The following is a 13,639-nucleotide window of genomic DNA, read 5'->3' as shown; positions in this document are numbered from 1 at the left end:
ACATCGCAACACGATCAGGTTTTAATAATCGGATCATTTATGTTATTCGAGGGAATCGAGTCCTTGCATGTGTATTCGTTTCGTACCGATTTCTCCGCCATGCGCCAGACGTTGCGTATTTTTCAATAGAATGCTCTGCATTGGAATATTGTGTTATGAAAAAAGAGTGCTCGTCTATACAGACAACCTTGGTGAATATATGTAGACATTTTATTTACACTGTGTAGAGAACATTATCTCTTTTCATCGAAGGTCTTATCCAACCAAAGCCGTTACGAGGTCTTTATTATTGTTCATAAGAAATTGTCATGTAATTCTGAAAATCAATCTTGCATAAATCAAACAATAAAAATAAGTGTTTTCTACTTCAGAGACTTTGTTAATATCAATCTTTTAAAATTCTTTTTCTTTAAATTAGAAATAAAATTTAAAATTACACATTTTTTATGATTATTATCTTTTCTCTTACACAATATTCCAATACGTGCACTATTTATTCTGCTCTTCTCGCGTTGATGGAGCATTGAAAAGAGAAATTCCCTCGTAATATCAGAATGTAGTTCTCGCATTGATTTTATTTAATAAAGATTTCTCTTATCATGCAATTAAATAACTATGAAAATATTCCACCGGTGATTCTCCCGCGCGAAAGGCAAAATCAATTCATGCATACAGATTTATGCGTGCATCTAAGTGACATAGTCATGTAGCTGTGTTACGTGTAAAAAAGTGATTAAAGTCGGTTACGAATAATTCGGCACTCCGATACAGAACATTCATAAACACTTCTGCACGTGTCACGCCACGTGCCTCATTTTGCTGGTCGTCTAGATTTTATTGAACTTGTACTCCCGCGTAGTTGCATAATATGTGTGGAGGGACGAGGCGCGGGTGTATAATAGGCATATGGATTCCGATATTCACGGTCGAATTTGCGGGATTGTGCAACGATCCGTGATTAAATCCCGCAATTCCCTTGTGAAGATTTCCCGAACCTCTAGCTGTCCTCCTTTTTGTTTAAAAAAAGGTATCACCGTGAACTACAACGCGTGTAATGCTGCATGAAAAAATTTAAAATAAATTTCCGTAATCTAACAATTACATTGAATATTAAACACTCTTCAGATTTAAACAAAAATAAGTATTACTAATTCTGTCATTATTATTCAAACATCTCGATAACAGCGAGATTGACCACAGTGTCCGCAATTTAATTAAATGACCGAAAAAAACGCAATCAATCGCATGATAAATTCTTAGAAAATATATAAGATGGTGGCACTAATATCAAACTGACAAGATATTTGACATATACATATATTTTTTTTTCTTTTTTTCTAAGGACTTATCAAACGACTCTCGTAAAACTGAAATTAAGTACGATTACTTCGATATCGATACGATAAATTTAAGGAGAGATACCAGTATATTTAGACATATAAATCGTAATAAAATTTATTGCAAGATTGTTCGTGATTGATTTAATTAAACAATCGTGGATTTAATTAAACGATCTCGACCAGATACGCGTTGGATACCCGTGTAAAAAAATTTATAGGGTCCTAAGTAGGACCCGATTAATTTTCCTCAATATTAATATGGCCCTAGAATGGTATGTAACAAATATTTTTTCGGGACCTTATAAGGAAATAATAAAAAATATAATATCTAATCGGGCCACGATGTGGCAATGATAGGGCACCCCTTTTTAGGACATCCCTATTTATTCCTTATAGGGGTCTTTACTTTCATATTAGGCCCTAACAATTTTCTGCACGGGTAACGTCGGATAATAATGTCGGAACGCTGCGGCTGAAGTAATTTCGTTTCTCAGCATCTAAAGCGTCCATTGTGCTGAGCTTTGCTCGCATTTCGCATTGTCTAAAATGATATCATGGGCACCGTGTAATAAGAAGCGTCGATGCGAGTCCACGGCTGATTACGTGCAGTTATTTTCTACTTATTGTATTATCGCCACGCCAAGGTGCGTGACAGCAATGGCCAAAGTGAAGAATGTGCGCGAAGAGACAAGTTCGATCACCGGATTATTATTGTTACGTGAGTTATTATTATGTAATAACTCACTTTAATCTCGAATTGAACGCATCTTCCTCGAAGCTGAGGAGCAGCGGTTATTATTATATAACGGACGCGAAACGCGAGGTATATTTGATTAGCGTTACCATTTTATGCTAGAACTGCTGATCCGTTGGAGTCTTCAAAGTTACGAAAAGTATGAAATTATGTGTGCGACATATTCTCAACAGAATTTTACATAATATAATCTATAAATTATTTCCAATTTATTCAATTTAAAGTTTCATATAATTTAAATTTATAAACTTTTCTAATGTAGATGAGATTTAAAATCTTGCAGAAGGGGTACACAAAGAGTCGAATCGAAGATCAAAAACGCGAATATTCGAAAAAGTTTGCGTTTATGGTAAAAAAGATGAAAGTGCACTTGCGTTTACGAGATCTCATTCGTTTGTATAATCATCAGCATTCAGTGATGTAATTCTTCCTATCTGCAAGAAAATTGTACCGATCATGCGATCAACAAGATTTCCGGAGAAAGCTCCACGGGGCTTTATTGATGATTAGTCAAACGTGAACTTTCTCTGGCTTGTATAACTCGATAGTCACGTTGTGTAAATTTATTATATCAGGTACTGTTCAGTATTTTCCGGGAGAAAGTTGTCGTCTGTACATTAATAGATACTTGCAACGCGCAACGTGAGGATACATAATGCTCCGCAAGAAAGGCGATCAGTTTATTTTATTATTTTATTTTTTTATATCAGTTTATTATATTAAGCATGTTACATAATTCAATATAAAATATTAGCTTTATAAGATTTGTTTATTTTATTAAATAACGTGAATTCGATTCTTTGAATTTTGACGCAAAGTAAGTCCAGTTCCAAACATTCGTTTCAACTATATAACTATTTTAGTTATGTACACAATTTATGTTATTTTAATTATTTGTAATAACGATTTTTAAACGTATTTTTATGTATTAATCAATATTTATCAAGAATTTCAGAATTATCACGTTTGCACGCTCTCTCGATCGAATATATTTCCTCACATCTATTTTTAGCGCGAGTCGCGTGTTCGTTTGTGAAGCTTTTGCTTATTATTGTCGAGTTTCCACGTTGAAACGTGCTAGTCACATGGCACGACACGCGGATATTCTTGATCTGAACGTGTTACGAAACGAGACTATCATAGGATAATTAAGCTGATTAGAGATCTAAGCAGCGATAATTAGCAGTTGCTGATTGATCATTAGAGAATTCCCGACCCATTATACATTGCCAAATCATCAAATTTTATGCAAAATTTCACTTTTATTCTATTTATTTATTTACTTTATTCAATTACCATGATGTGTCTCGTTATGCTTTGAAATCAGTCCTAGATCTGGGAATCACACGTAAAGAATCGCACGATATGCATAATTTTATATATATTATGTACAATGCAGCAATGAAGCGCTACCGCAGCCGATCAGCAAGAGAAAAGACAAGGAGCACAAGAAGAAAAAGTCGAAAACGACGACGGTGCTCAACGGCGCTGTCGAGGCGGAGACCGACCTGAAGACGACTAACGCGCTGCCGGAAGTCTCCTCTTACAACGCCGGTGTGCCCACGAATGTCATACTTGACAAGAAGTCAGGTTGGTTGCGATCCACAAACGATTCGGGAATGAGTGCACGTGAACCGTTCACTGTTTTTAAATTCCGAGGTAGATCACGAGAACTTTCGGTTTCCATCGTCATCAGTACATTTTAACAGAAAAAATTAATGATTTAAATACATAACTTCTCAAATTGGTGACTCACAAGAAAGGCAAGTAATAGATTTCACAATACAATTATTGCAAATAATTCAGGTAAAATCTAAAAAAACTTCAATTGCTGTTGAAATCGGGATGAATCAGCTTCGTCCGACCACACACGCGCCGTTCTCACTTGCAGCGAAAAGGAATCGAGTTCCGTGCGCTTCTCGTGCACTTCTGTACGAAAGCGAGAAAGAAATTCCGCGGATCAGATTGCTCGTGTACGAGACAGTAGTGTTCCAGATATTGACCGAACGTGCGATAGCAAACTTGCACGTTTAGTTATCGCCACCTGTTGAACGGGTGACTGCGAAATGCCTCTGTGAAATCGATATCATTGTATCGTGTGCTTAGTTCCTCTATTTTACTTCTCGATAAGCTGGTCTCGTGCACTCTTTCCGACCTCTTTGGGTTGCGTTTATTGTCCCACCTAAGGCTTCTCCTCTCACGGTTATCCCTTAGTCCGGCAAATATCTTGAAATGATTCACTTCGTCGCCAAGAAGCTAATGCCTCGAAGTCGCCAGTCCAGAGAATTATCATTGAAAATGAAAATGCGATTTAAGTACATATTTTTAATATATCAAACTTTAAAATATACCAAAATTTGTAATTCCAAACGATATTATCAAACGATACACAAGCATCTAATGCATGAATAATAAAATTTTACTAAATTATCCGGAACAGTGGAAGAGAATCTGAAAGGAAAAATGCGGAGAAAACGCGACAGACGATTTTTCAGATCATTTTCAGGATCTACGCATGAGAAATCACGGGAAAATCGGTGAATCGTGACAGTAACTTTCGCGAAACGTGCATCGTGCGGTGGGTATTACGCGACACGCTCTCGTAATCGAGTCGATCTACGTCGCGTAATCATGTGTCCAGCCGATGACCGGTTTCGCCACTGTGAAGAAGGCAACGCATGACATGTATTGAATTCACGTTAGATTCTTCCGGGGAATACGACATATGGATAGATATCGTCGCATTAAGAAAGTTTCTCCGAATTATATCGTCTTCTTGTCAAACGTTGCATAAACGTCTGAATCACATTTGACGACCGTGCAACATGTTGGTCGATCAAAAATGTGTAATTGGAACAGCCGACGTATTATTTTCGCGTTACAAAAGAGCATTGCTCGAATTTTTAGCGGTTTAATGTCGACCGCTATCGAGGATGCATTAATTGGAAGTACGGTCAGTGCATTACGAAATCACCCTTGTTTTACGTTCCCGGAGTCGAAATTTTAGTTCTACATTGAATCTCGAATTCTTCATTTGAGGCGTTATTCAGCGTCTATTTAGCTACTACTTTAACACTAAAATATGTCCGAAATTTCCTTTTTTGCCGCTAGAGCGTCAAAGCAGGTTACGATCAAGATTATAGCCGAATGTTGCGGGGTCAAAATAGCATCTTAACATCTGTTTGTAGGAGTTTGAGTTTCAATGTAAGAGTTCTAGGTTCTATTTTCCTAAAAGTAGGTTCGCACGACTGCTAAAAGCATTAAAGTAGGCGCAAAATTTCGACTCAGGATATTCCGTGACACAGCCCGAGTCGAAATTTTAGTTCTACATTGAACCTCGAATTCTTCATTTGAGGCGTTATTCAGCGTCTATTTAGCTACTACTTTAACACTAAAATATGTCGGAAATTTCCTTTTTTGCCGCTAGAGCGTCAAAGCAGGTTACAATCAAGATTATAGCCGAATGTTGCGGGGTCAAAATAGCATCTTAACATCTGTTTGTAGGAGTTTGAGTTTCAATGTAAGAGTTCTAGGTTCTATTTTCCTAAAAGTAGGTTCGCACGACTGCTAAAAGCATTAAAGTAGGCGCAAAATTTCGACTCGGGATATTCCGTGACACAGCCCGAGTCGAAATTTTAGTTCTACATTGAACCTCGAATTCTTCATTTGAGGCGTTATTCAGCGTCTATTTAGCTACTACTTTAACACTAAAATATGTCCGAAATTTCCTTTTTTGCCGCTAGAGCGTCAAAGCAGGTTACGATCAAGATTATAGCCGAATGTTGCAGGGTCAAAATATTGGGTTGGCCAAAAAGTAATTGCGTTTTTTTCCAATAGATGGACATACATATCTTGAAATGTAACTAACTTCATTCTAAACCGCAAATTCATTATGTAGGTTAACAACTCACAGTTCAAGCTTGTTTTACAAAAAGAAAGTACACGATTTCGTTAACAATTGCTTGTTTGCCGTCGATTTCAAAATGGAAAATCAAAAAGAACATTTTTGTCATATTTTGTTTTATTACTTCCGAAAAGGGAAAAACGCTGTGCAAGCTCATAAAAAGTTATGTCATGTATATGGCGAAGATGCTTTAAAACTGCGGCAGTGTCAAAATTCGTTTACTAAATTTCGATCTGCAGATTTTAATGTAAAAGATGCACCACGCTCAGGAAGGCCAATCGAAATTGATGATGACAAAATAAAGGCACTGATCGATTTCAATCGGCGTTTAACGACACGAGAGATTGCTGAGAATCTTAACATATCGAAATCGAGTGTGAAAACCATTTAAAACGACTTGGATACATTAGTAAGCTCGATATTTGGGTAGCACATGAGCTCAAAGAAATTCATCTCACTAAGCGTATTGATATCTGCGATTCTCTTTTGAAACGTGAGGAAAATGATCGATTTTTGAAACGTATGATAACAGGCGACGAAAAATGGATCGTCTACAACAACGTCAAACGAAAAAGATGGTGGAGCAAGCGTGATGAACCTGCTGAAAGCACTTGAAAAGCAGATATTCACCAAAGAAAGATTATGCTGTCAGTCTGGTGGGACTTTAAAGGTATTCTGTATTTTGAGCTGCTTGCAAGGAATCAAACCATTAATTCAGACGTATACTGTCGTCAACTGGATAAATGAAATGATGCCATCAAACAGAAACGTCGAGAATTGGTGAATCGCAAAGGTGTTGTGTTTCACCATGATAACGATAGACCACGTACAAGTTTGGTCACTCGTGAAAAATTGTTGCAGCTTGGATGGGATGTGTTACCATGATGTTACCACATCCACCATATTCGCCAGACCTGGCACCATCAGATTACCATTTGTTTCGTTCTTTGCAAAACGCCTTGAATGGTAAAACCTTTACTGCTGATGAGGATATGAAATCGTTGTTGGAATTGTTTTTTGCTGAAAAAGATAAGAACTTTTTTGAGCGCGGAATCATGAAGTTGCCTGAAAAATGGCAAAAGATAATCAAACAAAATGGACAATATATTGTTTAATAAAGTTTTTGTTTTCCATGAAAAATTCGCCTTTTATTTATATAAAAAAAACGCAATTACTTTTTGGCCAACCCAATAGCATCTTAACATCTGTTTGTAGGAGTTTGAGTTTCAATGTAAGAGTTCTAGGTTCTATTTTCCTAAAAGTAGGTTCGTACGACTGCTAAAAGCATTAAAGTAGGCGCAAAATTTCGACTCGGGTCGTCAACTCGTTATTCTCCGTTTATGGTTTGCGTAAGCAGTTATATCGCTATTTACTTAACGCTTTCATTGACGCGAATAAAATATAGAACCTTTAAAAAAATCGTTCCTCGTTAACAGTCTCGTTTCGCTCGGCTTTTGAGCAATAAGTGGAATATTGGCAAGGAGAAATGTTTCATAGTACACTTTGTAGGAATTAAAATCAAGGCGTTTGATTACGAGAACGAGATAATCCTGACTCGAAAGGAAAAGAAACGACAATTTTAAAATCATTAAATTTTCACGCAATAGAAAAAGTTTTTAGGAAATTTCGACGGTGAAAGGGTTGATGCAGGATTATCGTCGCTTTCACTCAAATATCACCCACCACGTATCGCGCGATAACACCCGCATGTGCCATGCGCTCGTGAGGGAAACTACAGTGAATGCCTTTCACCAGGAAGCAACGATGTACCTGGAGGTCATACCGCCGGGTAATGGCATTGAACTTTCGCGTCGACGTGCCGACGTACTCCGGCAAACCGCTCGCGTAACACGATTCCGTTTGAAACAATAATCGGAACGACGCCCGATAACGTTAGGTTTGGACTGGGGAAAACTGAGTGCATCTTTTCCAGGTTCTTCCTTGCACCTTTCTTACTTGCTTGTTTGCTTGTGTGGTATGCTGCACGATCGCGGCCATTTACTTATTCATGTTTGTTACTTTCATGGATATAATCGCTATTATAGTTCATTTAAAATAAGCAAATGCTAAATAATTATTATAATTCAAATTAATAATTCAAATGAGGATCTATTTTAATTATATTCTATTCTACTGGAGAATTCTTTTTTGTAAATTGAATATTTCAACTTATACTTATTACTTATTACTTGTTCTTATCGCCTCATTTGCGGTCAGTTGATCTTGTTTAAGATAATTTTAAGACGCTTCGATATATCACGAAGAAAATCGTCATGCCACAAAGGATTCGATCCTTCTTCCCCTCCATCCTCCTCAACCGTCCTTTACCTACCTAGCCATCAGCGATTCGGGCAGATGACCCGGAAGAACATGTATAACAACGAGAGTTTCTCTTGGCATAATACAAGAAGAGCTAGCCACCATAGAATTGGTGGACGCAACGGATCCCGGCGAGCACAACGGCGACATCGTCGCAGATCCGGAAGCAGGAGTTGCTTCACGGACGATCCCTCTGGACGATTCCACGTCCCAAGCCAATGTTAGTATGACGTCATTAAGCGTAGTACGGACAGTAGTAAGGACAGACATGTAAGGAGAGAACTTTAAAGAAAAAATAAAAAGGAAAGAAACCCCGAGACTTAGAGAGACTAACTCAATTTTGTAGAAAGCTTTGAGGAGGTCCCCTGACTGAGGGCTTTTGCTCGCGTAACTCGTTTCGCTTCTTGTAACAACGTGATTATTACAAGAAGGTTGTGATTCTGTGCAAAGTAATCAAAGTACACCGAGGGAAATTCGAGTTCTTTACGTTCTAATTAGTAATTTGTCGATTTTTGATTCTTCCTATTGCCTTGTACCTTGTACCTTTTTCGCGTTATTATTTTCTTCTTGGTGTACGTTTCTGGTGTCTTTCCGATGCATGGAGAAAGCTGGCTATAATCGCAGGAGAACTCCACAATGTATACGATTATTGGCGGATACGTTCCCTCCTCGCAAAATTTGCGCCGTGACTTGCCTGGAACTGAGGGTATCATGGGGATAAAGGTCAACTAACAGAAGTTTTTATTTAACCCATGACACGGCAGATAATAAGAACACACGGTACCGTTGTATCCAGATGATCATCGATCCATCCAATGAGGCATTAATTAAACTAATAAGCCGATATTGCAAATGTCAATGTTATAAGCGCATTACGAGCATTAATATTAAACCAGTGATATCGATACGATCACTAAAATTACTTAATGCTTTATGTTGTTTAACTCTGTTTAACATTTTAGTAGCGATATAAATGATAAACGAGATATTAAAATTATATAAATTTCTAATTAATGAATGGAGTAAATAAATTTCCATCGATGCGTTCGGTTGAATGAGATAATCATCTTTGATGCAACGGCAATTTAAATTTAGTTACGCTTTCTTGCATTCCCCTTCTTCCCCAAAATTGATGCACATCTGAATTTTGGAGAGCAAAAGGGAAGCAACAAAGCACGGGAGATCTAGTTAAAGTAAACGGACCTCTTTGCCAGTCTATTCTCCGTACATGAGCTCATAAAGGACTGACGAAATCCTCGAAGAGATCTTGAAGGACCATGTGCAGTCACTCACTCGCAAAATTATAAAAAATTTGCGAAGGAAGTGACACGCGTGAATTAGAATAACAGATGCTATCAGAGTAGATCCCCCCGACGTTCCTCCTACAATTGTGAATCTGCCAATACCAATTCTCGCATGGTGAAAGTAGTAGCGATACATCACACACGTTGGTGTGAGAAGTTCTTAACTTGGTGATAACGTAGTTTATCAATTCTATTTTACTTTACACGCACAGAGAATCTGAATGACGCGTTATTATTCACGTTAACGCATCACGGTCGACCGTCACCATTGCTAATTTAAATAAAAAGCGGGTATTCTGCAGGAGGGATTTTGTGCGGTGATTTCGATGCACGATGGCTTCGTGCTGTATACAACCCCGTCGATATGCACCGCCCTTGGCTATCTCAAGGATGCCTGGATCGGCCGATCCTTTATCGATTATGTGCATCCGAAGGACAAGACCACCCTAGCTGATCAGATCACCAGTGGCATCGCCTCGCCGCAAGAGGAATGGTGTAAAGGTTGGTGCTTAATCATCATTGCAAAGAAGTTTACGTAGTTTTCCGCAAACGTCATCGCACGCATCGTGTATCTTGAAATGACCACCTCTACATATTTCGAGCAAGTAAATTTCCGGGCACCAAGCTGGATCTCGTCTTTTTCAGGCATCAATGGTAGAAGGGCGAGTCTATTTTGCGGTCTGCGAAGATTCACCAGGTGCAACGTACCGAATGGACACCACGTGAACGCCAGGTCGAACCTGTACCTACCCTTCCACCTGACCTTGTCGTTTCGGGACTTTCGGGACCGAACAGCCGAGCAGCAGCCTAGCAACCGTGCTATGTTCCTCATGGTTACCGCACAACCTGTCCATTCCGCATACAAAGGTACTATGGTCCAAGGTCTTCGACGAGGTCTGACTAGCCAGAGGACTCGATAATATTAACATAAATTAACATAAATAGTTGACATGATACAATTCGATATAATGATTACTAAAACGGGTAATAATGACCTAAATATTGCCCCAAAAACTTTCAAGATTATTTATTTAAAGTTGAGTACTTCGATCAAATCTTTTTCCTTAGAAGTAACAGTTTAGAATATTCTTTAAAGTAGTAACTTGAATTATCTGTGTTTTCTAACATCCATGAGAGAGAGAGAGAGAGAGAAAATTCCAGGGATATTTGATTAAAATAATTTTTTCATTCAATTATTCAATAAGTCATACGTGTGATACGTATGAATAATTATAATTACTATCTGGATGATCGAGCCTTGTCGTTGGTCCGACCTCGTCGACAATACTTACAGTCAGTCGGTGGTTTCCATGGAAAAGCGAAGGTAATTTTATTATCGATTTTTCAAAATCCCCCATGACTAGAGTATGTTTGACATGCCATTTGCCGTTTATTATTGCCATATTGTCGTTGTGCCCTTGTTGTCTGATTACTTTCCCATTTTTCGTTCAGTTTGTTATACGATCGCTCGCGTTTATGCGTTAACACGTTCTCGGACTTGCACTCGTCATTATTCATGGCAATGTTTGCTTCGCTTTCGTCAGTGCATGGGAATTTTATTTTCGAACTGTAATACGCACTTTTTGCACAAGCTCTGGGCAGTCATTTTGTCAGAATCGCTCGATTCTTGAACTTTTACTCGCGGCGGTAGGCTTTATATTGTTAGCAAATTCAAGCTTTTATTAAGCTTTGAGCTTTTTATTAAACAGCATTCTTTCGGAATTCCGTCTTCATTTAGTTAGCAGTTTTTACTAATTATTTTTAATTACTAAAAGTAATCTAATTTAATCATGTAAAAAAGATTGCATTTCGCGGAATAGTTTTGGCAAATTTGTACAATGTAAAGAACACGAGGTTCCGAAGTTCACCTGTAACTTGCAAAGAAATTTGTGCGGAATACAATGAATACATAGGTATTTAAGAAAAATCGATAAACTTTATATGTATCTTTCTTTAGAGATACAAAATTATTATAAACAGATAATAGATTATTAACGCACAGATTTCTTTGCAACTTGCCGCAGCTGGCGCCTAAGCCATCGCAATAATTAAGAATCTCACTCATCAAGGTAGTGATTCGCGAGAAGAGAGAATGACCCCGACTTTGTCGTTATCCGCAGTGCCAGAAGAAACAATAATATCTTCGGTATTCACGACCCGCCACACCGCGACATGCCACCTATCCCATGTCGATCCCGACGTAGTCCAATACTTCGGCTATCTACCACAGGATATGGTTGGCCGTTCGCTGTTTGACTTCTACCATCCCGAGGATCTACCTTTCATCAAAGACATCTATGAGACTGTGAGCATGAGTTCAAAAAGAAAAGAAAAGAATATAAATTCTGCTTTTATGCTCGCATGACGAGAATGACACGTCGATAGACTGATAAGTAATCGTGCGAGAGAAAAGGGAGAGAATGGAAGGAGCAAACACGAGTCTGAGGAAGTGAAAGAGTGAAAGGGAGAGAGTGTGTGTGCTTAACGTAATTTTCACCGTCGTAATCGCAGCCGTAGGAAAAAAAAGAAATGAAGGGATCACTCACGTAATACCGTTTACGAAATGTCGTTGAACAGGTGATCAAGCTCGATGGCTCCTCCTTCAGGTCGAAACCATACAGGTTCACTGTGCAGAATGGTGGTTACGTCGTCCTCGATACCGAGTGGTCATCCTTTATCAATCCCTGGACGAAAAAACTAGAGTTTGTCGTAGGTCAGCACCGGGTGCTCAAGGGACCGACGGACCCGGACATCTTCCGCGTGACGTCCGACACCGAGTCCAGCTACCTGGCCAGCATCAGTGAGGAGGTGCTAAAGGAAACCAAGATCATTCAAAGCGAAATACGAGCACTTCTCGATGAGGTACGACCGTCCCTTTTCCCCTGCTTTCCATAGATGGAACTTATGACATTTCTTATCCTTACGTTCGTTGATGTTTAATTCATGATTTTCGTATGTAACATGAACAGTAGAATGTACCCCCGTGATCATATTCCCTGAGCATAAAACCTACAATTTATTATCGCAAGGAAAATTAATGCGAAAAGAAAGAAATTTGATAAAAAGAAATTATAATCTTGTTGTGCACTTCATCAACGATGCGATAGCATCTTTTCGCAGTTTCTCTCGCGAAAAGAAGACGGGACTCAACTTGTTCTCTTTTCTTTTTCTATCATACATGTACGCAGGACATCCAAAGAACATCAGATATAACCGAGCTCGATGTGTCAAAGCGATGTAAAGACTTAGCGTCCTTCATGGAAACTCTGCTGCAGGAGACGAAGGCGCTTGGCGTCGGCAAGGATGAATCGTTCGCTCCGGACGACAAGAGCTTTTCGGTGACTATTAGCTACGTTTTAGTATCGCCGAAACACTCTTACACTATATAGTTATCCCTTACGCTATGATACGCTCCGCTCTCTGATATACCATGCTATGGGAACAAACTAGTATTGTATGAGTAACAAACTAGCTTGTAGTAGTTACTTACCCTTTCTCACCCTCCAGTGTAGTGATGCGCCATCACGTTCCGCTTGCGACGTGTAACAATGTGGAAGGTATTTTCTTATTTAATATAACTACCTTGTACCACACTAACAGTACTTGTAATAGTTAGTAGTTACCCCGCACGGCCAAGGGTTGATTCACGATGTTTCGGTAATTCGTTTTTGAACATCCGTCGAAAATGATCGTATCAGGGTGCGTTCGGGGAGACGCTATTAGCGCTATGTAGCGCTGAAAATCTATGGTATACGTGACATGACTATAAAGTTTTAGCGCTGATAGTGAGCTCCCCGAACACAGCCTAAGTCTCTCGACGACAGACTTTTGTTTCTGCGGTGTAGAACTGCATCGATAATGCGATTGATGATGTTCCTGATGTTATTGGAAAAATTATTGCGGCTTTCGGGAGATATTCATAATTCATGTGTTCTCTCCCTTCTTTCATCGTATTCGACAGAAATGACATGCCGGAAATTTATCGTCGCAATATAAATAACTGAGAAAAAAGGAAATT

General features: G+C 38.8%; 1 protein-coding gene across 1 annotated transcript in view; it reads left to right on the top strand.

Moving 5' to 3' along the window:
- Positions 1-13,639, top strand: part of LOC105278742 (period circadian protein) — a 32,785-nt gene that overhangs the window by 9,227 nt on the left and 9,919 nt on the right. Inside the window, exons 3-9 of the mRNA XM_020031431.2 lie at positions 3,494-3,684; positions 8,407-8,537; positions 9,924-10,122; positions 10,267-10,488; positions 11,742-11,926; positions 12,199-12,483; positions 12,810-12,959. Of these exons, the coding sequence (XP_019886990.1) occupies positions 3,494-3,684; positions 8,407-8,537; positions 9,924-10,122; positions 10,267-10,488; positions 11,742-11,926; positions 12,199-12,483; positions 12,810-12,959 (1,363 nt within the window). The remainder of the gene's footprint in view (positions 1-3,493; positions 3,685-8,406; positions 8,538-9,923; positions 10,123-10,266; positions 10,489-11,741; positions 11,927-12,198; positions 12,484-12,809; positions 12,960-13,639) is intronic.

The sequence above is a fragment of the Ooceraea biroi genome, chromosome 11 (assembly GCF_003672135.1).
Source record: "Ooceraea biroi isolate clonal line C1 chromosome 11, Obir_v5.4, whole genome shotgun sequence".
NCBI lineage: Eukaryota > Metazoa > Arthropoda > Insecta > Hymenoptera > Formicidae > Ooceraea > Ooceraea biroi.
The sequence above is the reverse complement of the archived record's forward strand: the minus strand, read 5'-3'. Positions and strand labels throughout refer to the sequence as shown.